This window comes from Buceros rhinoceros, unplaced genomic scaffold (assembly GCF_000710305.1).
Source record: "Buceros rhinoceros silvestris isolate BGI_N320 unplaced genomic scaffold, ASM71030v1 scaffold17477, whole genome shotgun sequence".
Taxonomy (NCBI): domain Eukaryota; kingdom Metazoa; phylum Chordata; class Aves; order Bucerotiformes; family Bucerotidae; genus Buceros; species Buceros rhinoceros.
In genome coordinates this window covers 1-11,331 of record NW_010421788.1, presented here as the reverse complement: position 1 = coordinate 11,331, position 11,331 = coordinate 1, and the positions used below count along the sequence as shown (strand labels likewise).

The 11,331-nt window shown below is 41.2% G+C and overlaps 1 protein-coding gene across 1 annotated transcript in view; it reads left to right on the top strand.

Moving 5' to 3' along the window:
* Positions 1 to 5,114, top strand: part of FAM105A (family with sequence similarity 105, member A) — a 7,566-nt gene extending 2,452 nt beyond the window's left edge. Inside the window, exons 5-7 of the mRNA XM_010139823.1 lie at positions 423 to 551; positions 3,375 to 3,647; positions 4,775 to 5,114. Of these exons, the coding sequence (XP_010138125.1) occupies positions 423 to 551; positions 3,375 to 3,647; positions 4,775 to 4,954 (582 nt within the window). The 3' untranslated portion in view covers positions 4,955 to 5,114. The remainder of the gene's footprint in view (positions 1 to 422; positions 552 to 3,374; positions 3,648 to 4,774) is intronic.
* The last annotated feature ends 6,217 nt before the right edge of the window (positions 5,115 to 11,331 follow it).

The following is an 11,331-nucleotide window of genomic DNA, read 5'->3' as shown; positions in this document are numbered from 1 at the left end:
CAGCAGGAATCCTGCCCTGGGCTCCAGGAGCTTCAGCAAGAAGAGACAGCAGCAGGGGAGTGGGGAGCCATGGCTGCTGCCTGTGGCAGAGTGCACGTGCTGACTCCAAGGTGTCCGTAATCCAGAATACCTCACTGGATACGCAGATGTATGTAGCTTTTGCAGATGTAGGTTATATTATTTTGCTGAAAGCTATTTTCTTTTTTGGCTGCTCCTGTTTTAAAAGTTTCTTAAGGACTTGGTAGAAAATTGAGCCATTTTCTTAGCATTTGAGTTGTTCTGAGGCTTTTTTGCTTGTTTGTTTGAACTGTACAACCAGAGGATAGAACCACATTGTAAACTGTGTGTAGACAAATTTATATAACTTTATATTCTTCTTCGTGTTATGATTAGCTTTTTTTTTTCCCCTTTTTACCCTCCAGCTCCCTGAAAAACTTTTGTATTCTCAAGGTTGCAACTGGATTCAGCAATACAGTTTTGGGCCAGAAAGATACACAGGTCCCAATGCCTTTGGTAAATTGCGCAAATGCATGGAGACATTAAAGATAAATGTGAGTATTTAGGAAATGGTTGGGAGGAATAAAAGCACTGAGAAGTGGGTTGAGGAAGAGAACTGCTCCTGGTTATGTATTTCTGTGGCAGTCAGCCTTCCCCCGCCAGGTTCAGAGAGCTGAGCTGCCGGGAAGGCCATCACCTCTCCTGCAGGGAAATCCAGCTGTTGGGGGTCCGCTAGGCGAAGTACTCGGAGTTCCCCTGGAAGCTAGAGAGGCAGTCCTCCCCACTGCTGTTTCTGTGTGGCTAGTTGCTATTGCCATCAAGTGGCTCCTGCAGTATCTTACCATTTTGATGAAAAATAGTAACGTGCTGCATGAGAGGCTCCTGGACTCCCTCCCCAAATGGAAGGGAACAAATGAACAGTGCATTTTTCTGTAACTATTGTCTTTGCTTTGCTCCCATCTCTGTGAAATGTTTTATTTATCCTGTTTTACTAAAATTTCTCTCTGTAAGCTGAAGCACTTGATTACAAAGACCAGGCTGCCTCCTCTGCTCAGCATAGCCAGACTGCCTGCATTCCCAACCAGGAGCATAACTTTTATTTACATATTTAAAACTTGGGGTGGTTTAGTAGCCCCAAAGCCTTCTGAAACAGAGAGAAGACTTTGCACCTTCCTTGAGCTCCTCTGGGATTTCTGCATGTCTGCAGTTGTGTGAGCTCTGGATTGTTCCTGTTTGCTTTGACACAAGCTGTGCCTCGCACACCACCGCCCTCTCCTCCCCATCCTCCTCCTGCTGGGCAGTTGCTTTGTGTGCTCTCCTGGGTTGCAGCCATTAAGTGGATACTGGTATTTGCTGGACTTCAGGATTTTGGCCAATTAGGTTGAAACACTTCTCTGAAGCATCCATTATTCAGAATATCAGACCTTGAACTGTCATTTTTAATTCTACAATACACCATGGTTTGGGATTGATTGTCTTACCACAGCCTCAACAGCTTGTTTTACTGGTACGCATTTAATCTAGTTCCCTTTGTGTGGCCCTGTGTATCTGAGCCACAACTCCGTAACTTTAAATGCTATTATCAGTGACAGTAATTGTTACTTAAAGAAAACCAACAAACCACAAATAGACTTGTTTAGCTCTAGAAACAAAGCATTAGTAATAAAAAGAGGGAATTAAAATAGAGCTCTGGTCCTTGTCCCTTGCCTGGACCCTTGCTTTGCGACAGTGACAACTGCCTGTCTTCTTGAGATGTGCCTGGTGGTTCTTGTGTGCAGTTAGCATTTTGTTCTGGTCACTCTTTGCATTTGCCAGTGTTGGATTGTTTGGCTTTTATTTTTAACTTTTAGTTCTTTTAAGCTGATGTTGGTCCCTTGGCACAAAGCATTTAAACTGGATGTTTGTACAGAAAAAGATTTCAAGTGAGCATGGTGAACAAATCCATACAATTATCAAATTGTGGCAGAGCAGCTGCATGATGCATTATGCTGTTACGGGTCATGAGGTCTAGCTCCCAACTTCAGTTTAGTTTTATTAAGATGCTCTTTGGCCAATGAGATGAATTTTGCCTCAGAGGTTCTAAGGATGTTCTGAGGGGTTCTGGATTTTCACTAACAGGGCTCTGCTGCCTTTCCCAGCTCCGTCATTATCTTGTGGTCTGCTGCCTGCAGATGTTGCTGTGCCTGAGCCATGGTGGATAACAGGAGCATTGTGCTTAGGACAGGCTTTTCACTTAGGTAGCAGAGGTCCTCTAGCAAAGGGTTATTAGTGGTTCATCTACTTTGTCTCATTTTTAACGTGTAAGTAAAGGCTTCAGGGATACACGAGGAGATGTGAGGACCTCTTTCTTGTTTTAGTGTTCATGGGCAAGTTAGATTCTTTCTGTTTTTTTTCAGTTGCAGTTCACAATTTATGGTCACTTCAATGTATAAATGATACAAGTATAGAATTAACTGAAATTCATTTGAGTCCCAGTTGTTGGGCATCATTTCTATTTGTGGTCTCAAAAGACCTCTTAGTTCCAGATGACTGTGTTCAAGACAGGGTCCTTTAAGCTTTTTGGTTTGGTACCCAGTCCAACATCGTCTCTTGGACAGCTCATTTTCTGGGTGTGAGCAACAGAGAGTTCAGGAACTCTTGTTATCAACTGTGAGCAGAATGAGAAATTCCTACCTCGTTCATGTCCCATGCGTATCTTGTCCCTTCTTGTGTAGCAAACTTACCTTGACCCCATGAAGCACACTAAAGCCATACAAATGTACACAGTTCATTACACCACTCTGGCTTGTCCAGTTGGCTTAGTTTCTTTTAACTGACATGCTCCTGAGATGGGCTCAGTATCTGAAGAATTCAAGCTAGGACAACTTTAATGTAAAGGCTACTATAGAGGAAAATCACTGAATTTTGGAAGCTGTAAATTAAAACCAGGTCAGGAGTCATCACTTAATCTAACCTTTGCTTGTGGCTTGATGTGTATGTCTGATGCACCCACACATTTCCTGTAACTTTCTGAGGTCCTTTTTGTGGCTACATTCCTCTGACTCTCTATTGACACTGATACCCGAATTTTCTACAGCATTGGTGGGTGGCTTTTGTATAGGACAATTACATTTGCTTTGTCATAGACTATCATTAGCATCCAGATTCTTGGAGCTGTCTGCAGCAAATTAGCAAAAGGTTTAGCTGGATCAATGGGAACTGAAATGTGTAAGGCTTCACATTTCATTGTGGCTCTGAAAGAGCCACCTACTTATTTGCACCACCATTTGGCTACAATAGTGGTATAGTAGAGAATTCCAACTGTTCATGTTTTGGAATCTTTTGTGTTATATATAATTATTAATAATTTGATTAATATTCTTCTGTGTGCTTTCCAGTGGGCTGAAATAAGTGCTACTAAAGATCACGAAGAAAGAGGAAACATGTGCAATGCACTCTTTTCTGATGAGAGCAAGGAGCACAAATTATATGAGGCCATAAAATTCATCATGCTTTATGAAGTTGTTGAAGCCTATGAGCAGATAAAGAACAGGGAAGAACCCATACACAACCTTTTTAGCCTTCTTCTTGCTCGTGATTCTTCCCCTGACCCTTTGAGTTTCATGATGAATCATCTGAACTCCATAGGTGACTCTATTTGCCTAGACCAGGTAATGATATAAATGAAAAACAAATCACGGAAGTTATTCCATCTGTGACGTGATTAGGTGAATATAACATACGTCATCTGTGATAGCGGCCCGTTGTTTTTTCTTTGGGATGTGGCAAAGTGGACTGAGGATACTAATATATCTTCCAGAAAAAAAACCCGTAGCAGAGTAAAACAGGGTTGACGGTTTTCTCGCTGGGCCAGAAATAAATGCTGCAAGCTATCAGTGAGACACAGTTTAGAACATTGATAACTTGTGATATGTAAAATAATTTTAAATTATGCAGATTTGACCTGTTGTTTCATTTTTCCTTTCTGTTCCACCGTGCCAAACCCTCTATCATCACCACTTTTTCCCCCGCTCTCTGGTTCCCATTAGGTCTGATGTCTGTTAAGAGTAGGTAATGACAATTCTATTAACTGGTGACCTTTATATGTTAAGTTTGGTTTTTTTCAATTTTATATTTAGTGAGGAGTTAAGTACTAGCATCTACGCTCCACACTTGCCACTCTGCAAATAGTTTCACTTTTCAATGGGTGAAATTATTTTTTATAATCAATTTCAGTTATCAAGTCAACTGTTACATGTTGCAGTCACCTTCAGGAGCAGTTTGATTATAGCTGGACAAGTTCTGCTCTGTCTGACTATGCCGAGCTTAGAGACGAGCTTTTTCCATGGCATTTTTCCAGATCAAGCAATCCTTTGCAAGAAGTGTCAGTGAAGATGCCGGTTCTCAAGTTTTATATACATGAAGTGTAAAGCAATTTTTTTTCCTTTTCCTTTTACTATCGTGGTCACAAGGTGGCAGGCTTCCCGTCTTTCAAGGTGTATCAATAATAGTCCCTTCTTGCTCCCCTCTAAGCTGTGTAAGCTGGCTTTGGGAGCAGGTCGTGTATTGTGTCAGGCATTAAGCAGAATAAACTCTACGAAAGAGCAATGAAAGGACTGGTGGAACATTAAGAGTATCTTCAAACTTCTGATTTTTTTTTTACCTCCACTTAGAAAAGGGCCCCTTTTATTCCTTGTCTGCTGTTTTGAAGATAGATGACTTGCCTTAACTGGAGTTATCTTCAGTTTAGTTTTCAAAGTCTGGAAATAAGTGTCTTACAGATTTCTTTCATCTTTAGGTGGAACTGTTTCTTCTTGGATACTTACTTGAAGTAAAGATAAAAGTTTACAGACTGCATAGGTTTAATACGGAGGAATTTGAAGTAAACTATCCAGATGAATACCGAAGGGAATGGAATGAGATTTCTCTCCTGACCGAGGATGACCGCTACTATCACATCCCCCTTTTCAGAACATGAAGGACCAGTGACTGTTTTTAATTTGTAAAATATAGTGAGTGACCAGTTCCAGTGAATTAGGTTTTTAATCGGCAGCAGTAAGATTTTGAGAATGCTTGTTAATGATTACAAAATGATTTATGGGTTTATTGTGTAAACATTTTGCTTTCCCATTGCAGCTCAATTCACCATCAGTCAGCCAAAAGAACCATAAAATATATTGCTATACTGTCTGGGGGGAAAAAAAAATCATATTTGAGGGTTGTCAGACAAAAAAGATTGGACTGCATGACAAAGAAGGCACAGGTAACTCTGGGTGTTCCATTGCTAGCCTAAGGGTTTACTCTGACATCTCTGGATGGGTTAAATTCAAGTTCCTGAAGCGATTACTGCCTTTTGCTCCTCTGTCTCTAGCTAGGGGCAATGAATCACAACAGAAGCAACTCCTGGGATCCCACAGTTTATACTTGAGGCTATTAAACTGTCATCAACTTGGAGTCACCTAGGATGGGGGGATGTAAACTGGGGCCTCTGCGTAGCTGCTTCAAACCCCGTTTGGCTTCTCCTGTTGCTGGACTGCTTCCCTCCAGGAGTGGGCAGAGCAAGCAGCTGCAGGCGGTACCTGCTTCGGACACATGCAGTTAAGCTGTCTGCACTCAGTGCTGGTATCTGAGGGTTAGGGAGTGTTACACAGGGGGAAAAGAAACAACACGCACACACACAAGAATACTGTGTGAGATGAACGGAAGATCTGCTTTATAGCTGGGGAAAGTACATAAGCTTTCTCAAAGCTAAAAAGGGCAGTATGAATTACTAAGTAACATGCAATGGAATTAGACCCAGCAGATGCCTGTGGTTTTTTTCATCTTGTAAGTCTTTAAGGGCTGATTTCAACATACCTGATAAGATTTCCTTTGCAATTCATCTGAGAAATCTGTGCACAGAATACACTCACAAACACTGCATTTTCAGAAACTAATGGTATTGCGTACGTTATGTGAGTTCAGCAGTGTGTGTACATGTTGTGTCCTCTGTGTATAGATTAATCTCTTTGCATAAGATTTCTATCTTTAGTTTAGACCTCAATGTTTGAAGAAGTGTGTCCAAGACTAAATGAGACTTACCCTACATGCAACATTTTGCCCAGTTCTGTTTTTTGGAAGAATCAATTGTTTTGATTATGTCAAAAAAAAGAGATCTTAATTTCCAGAACTATTAAAATGATATAGCAGGTCTAACAAAATATTTATGAGAAGCTTACAATCCCATAGGCATATGGTTGTATTGAAGAAGGTGGGATACATTAAGAAACAAGGCCTCTCCTGTCCTGACCCTAGAGACGTGGGGAAAGGTAGGTTTGTTTTTTAATTCTGCAGCAGAAAATACAAGCCAGTAACAAAAATGTGAACAGGCCTTGCAGGAGCCACAGCAGTTGCATGTGGTAAAGAAATGGTAATGCTTGGAGTGCACAAACAGTGGTCGGTTCCTTTGTGTAGAGGAAAACAATTTTATCCCTTACAGTCCTTTTATTTGTATGTATCTGTGTATATATTTATAAACACAAATGCTTGAGTTCTGTATTGAAACAGTTTTGTTTCCTGAAAGTTTTTCTGAGTTGAGTTTTATTCAATAATTTATAGCTTTTAATTAAGAAGGCTTGATACCCATAATAATTTCATCTCATCAAAACCTGCATATCAAATACTATATTTATTAAAAGAAACTTTTTTTCATGGAATAAGATAACTTGCCTACTTGATGTTTGGTTCTTCTCTGCATGGCTAAATGTTACAGTGCCTGAGAGTAGGATATTGCTGTTTATTTTGCATCAACAGTAACATTACAACTATCAATAAACCCATTTGTATTTTATTCTTGTTTTGGTGCAAGCAGACATATAAAAAAAGAAGGGTGTATTTTTATAGTGGGCTTTTTAATAGTTTGCATATTTATGAATAGAATACAAAAGCATTGCAGCTGAAAGTGATAAGTTGTCAAAATGTACATTTTGGTAATCTTGAGCATATGAGTAGCAGGGGGTTAATAAAGATCTAATACTGGCCAGTTTGGATGTTTGCATGTGAAGTAGGTCACCTTTGGTTCTGTGCAAGGCAATTGCACGCAGTCAGCCAGAGGAGTGGGTCTCTACGGAGGTCCGGTTCTCCCCACTGACTGTAGTGGGAGCTGGCGGTGATCAGTATAATCTCTCTGCTCTAGATGTTTGAAGTTAGGTGAAGTTAAATCCGGAAAGGACATGTTGAAACAGATCTGCTGGCTTACCAGATGTCAGAGGTGCTAGCCGAATCATGACAGGAGCAGACATGGGATGTGAAGAAGAACTTCAGGTTCCAAGTCTTATTGATAAATGCAGACTGCACTCTACACAGTATCTTGAGGAACACTGAAACAGCTTTGGGGCTGCACCAAGTTTTAATCAGGTTCTATGATAATACATTTTACATATGTATAAAGCAAAAATTATGTTTTTAACATATAAAGAAATATATGTATAAATATATATACTTGTGTGTGTATCTATATGTCTATAAAAGAAAAATACATTAAAAAGAAAATCATCCTGAATAAAGTGCTTCTGGAACTAACTGGTACTGTGGAAGTGACAGGTGCCGCAGCATCTTTTCCAGACAGTGGCACAGACAAGCTTGCTGTACAAATCCAGAAGCACACTGTCATCACCAGTTTTTTTTTTAATGCAGTATTTTAGGCAGCTGAAGTTTCAAGTCAGGATGTGTTTATTAGTTACTGCTGCTAGTTTAGCAAGAAAAATAAAACATACTGAAATCTCAGCAGTGGGTTTGGATTTTTTCCCCCAAACTTTAAAATGTGTGTTAAGAATGTAACAGAGCAGCTGAAGAAATTTATGTCTTTTACTATAATGGGGAAAAAAAAGTTTTTGAATGTCATCTTTTTTAAAACTTTGCATCTCAAAAAATCGATGAGCCACAATCCGTATTTCATTTTAACTTCAAAGAAAAATACTGGTGATCTCAATTCTTCAGCTCTAATACTGAAATTGCTTCTTGTGTAGATTGTGGCTGCCAAGTTGAAGAAAATTAAAGATCACCCAGTGTAGTTGTTTGTTGCCAGTAAGTCTACCTGCTTAGTCCTGGAGTATTGAGTCTATTGTCTAGGAAATAGTTTTCAAATGCAGTTTGTAATTTGCCTAAAGCACAGATTTAAGGAATACGTATGTTTTCAAATTTAGTTGTCCAGGAAAATAAAGATCTGTTCCTCTATACTTCAGCAGTATTACAGCATCTCGCCGGTGACCCTGTTACGTTAGTGCCAGTACAGGACTCGTGTTTTCTGGAGAATTCATTTTCCTGAAATCTCCTGATTTTGAAGAAATGGTGAAGTTGGGATTTTGGTGTTGCAGAAGCCCTGGTCTTCTCTCTTGGCTTGTGAGGGTTTGGGGGCACTTGCAGGTCTCCTTGGCAGGACAGAAACTTTCATTTTGGGCCTGTTTTTGTGAGAGGGTAGGATTTGGGTCCTTGAGGAGAGGAGCCTGGCACGGCAGCTGGGCTGGAGGGGTGCTGCTCCACTAAGTGGCATCCGTTTATGTTCGTGGCATCCTTCACGGTGTTGGTCCAGGGACGATCTTGTCCAGGGATGGAGCAGGCAGCCTTGCAGATGCTTTTTTAGAGATTTGTTAGAAATTTCCAAGGAAACCCACGTGCCCCAGAGTCAGAAGGTGATGTACCTAGCAGGAACAGGAGCTACATGCAGAAAACTTCATCTCCCTGGGGCTTGGGCTGATTTGCATCTTTCTTCATGAACCACAGAGCTTTGTGTCAGCCAGGGCTAGTGGGTGAGAAGGATGGCTGGGTCTTTGCTGGGACCTGTGTTACAGGGTTGTGCATGCTGGTTAATGCTGGTGGGAGGGAAAAATGGCAAACATAGAAGAAATAGGATGAATCCTGGATGCTTTCATGTTCTAGCAAATGCAGTTTTGCATAATTCAATGGGTAAGGCCTTGAGAGGGCATTTAACCAAAACATTTCTCTTTAGTGAAGTGTTCAGCCGCATGTAAATTCTTTATTGAAATGTGAAAGCAACTAGTTTGAATGCCCTTGTCTGATTTTGTGTGTAGCAACTGCCAAAGTCTACAGCACATACAGCAGCTAATAAATCCCTGTGTCCTTTAAGTGAAGTTCTCATGTTTAGCTGAATGTTTTCCCCATGGTAGTAGTTTTCAGGATTGTGATACACTGCATCTTACAAATGCTGAAAATGATCAGCCTTTGAGACGGCAAATCTAACATTGCTATGAAGGATTTTGTGTTCTTTCCCCCTATCCAGTAGATGGCTTCCAAGCATCAGAAAATGTAGTTCAATAAGCTCAGTTCTCCTGGCAATGCTTAGATTGTCACACTTGCCCAGATGATAGTGGTGGGCTGGCCCCAGCCAACAGCCAAGCATCCACGCAGCTGCTCACTCACTCTCCAGCACTCCAGTGGGATGGGGGAAAAAATGGGAAGAACAGGAGCAAGAAAGCTTTTAAGCCAAGATAAAAGACAAGGAAGTCACTTGCCACACACTGTCATGGGCAAAGCTTCCTCAACTTGAGGAATTTAACTTAATTTGTTGCCAATTAGTATAAATATTTAATTACTGATTTGGGTATTGGGAAACAAAAAAAGACAGACATTAAAATACTTAGAGGAAAAAACTCCCCTCCTCCTGTCCTAGGCACAGCTTCACTGTAGAGTCCTCCCCCTTGTCTTCACTACAGATGACGCTCACTCCCTTCAGTGAGCAAAGGAGCAGCACTGGGAGAGGGTTGTGGTCAGGATGTAGTGATTTCTCTCTGCCCCTCCTTGTTTCTCAATCCTTTCAGTGTGAGTCCTTCACAGGCCCCAGTCTCCCCCTTCCAGGGTGTACCAGCCCCAGTGGTGGCATGGGATAAGTTAAGTTCTAAAATTCTTGGTAAGTTACATGTTAACTGCCAATTCTGTGAAGGTCTGTTCAGCTTAATATAGCTTCTGCCATGCTGCTTGAAGGGGGAGGAAAAAAAAGGAAAAAGCAGGTCTATGTTTTTGTTGTTTTGCTTCTTGGATTTCTTCTAACATGCACCTTTATTTCTGCAGGACATGGAGGGAAGAGGGGGCTCAGAAGGTAGGGGTAATTCTGCATAAAAATGGCATTGTCAAGGTTTCTCTTGCTTTCTTTAATAGCATCTTTAGGACTGGTAGCACAACAGTGGAGGAGTAGTGATTTCTTGAGTTCTTGCAGACTGTAACAGGAGAAAATGAGTGTCTGAAAAGAGATGGAGTGATTCTGGACCTAACACAGGAGATACATGGGAGCTCAAGTGATGAGAAGAGCCAGGTTGGTAGCAAAGTAATTAAAAAGCTATGGAAGAGACCTGGCTAGGAGAAGTGGGCAAGTTCATGGAGGAAAACTTAGCAATTCCGTAGATCCTTTCTAACTGTGTGTGAACTGCCAGTCTGTGACTGGAGATGGGAAAATTTTCCAAGGTAATATCACAGATATAGTTGCAGCTATTCTTGTCCTGCTGCCTAAAACATGACACGTGAACAGATCACGTCTGCTGCATTCTAAGCTTCTTTCAGTCACTCTTTCAAAGTGTGAGTCCGCACTCCAGAGTCTACACTCCAGAACTGCAGAGGTATTTCTTGCCTTTCCTATATTGATGACTTCACTTAGGGATTCCTCTTGGTGATGGATAGTGTACCCACATTTGGCTGGCATTTACAGTGCTTCTGTTGCTGCAGCAGCAAGAAACACTTCAGCCACTTTCTGTTCAAGTTTTAAATGAGACATAAGTGAAACCCCACACTCTTGTTTAACAGGCTGTGAAAAGCCCATCTAATCAGGAAATATGGCTGATAAAATTGGACCACATATCTGTCTTCAGGGTCACCAAGGGTCTGTTCAAGGAAATGTTGCTGAACTCCCTCCTTAGCTTTCTCAGGTTAATTTTGGGCATTGGATCTTATGAGTCTTCAGTGATGAACATCTAGACCACAATATATTATCCAAGTAAGGAGAAAAGTAAGAGTCAAACCCTGAGCATAGCCAACCAGGTGAATTTCTCACATACGCTGTTCCATTTGATGGGATCGTAACTCCAGAAAGCTGCAGATACAGAGATGTGGAATTGAGATGGAGAGCGGCACCCAAGTCACCTAGACACAAGCAAAACTGTGCAGTGACCACCATGGGATGTGCTACCTGATTTAGTGGCACAAGGCATCCATGGGAGTTGGACAAATGATGTGAGCAGTTCATGTTGGCTGTGTTTTTAAAAGAACCGATGTAAACTGAACAAGATTTTGGTTCTGTTCTGTGCAGCTCCAGAGGTGGTTCTACATAGAAGTGCTCTTTGATCACTCAGAGGTGTGTGTGTGGGGGGG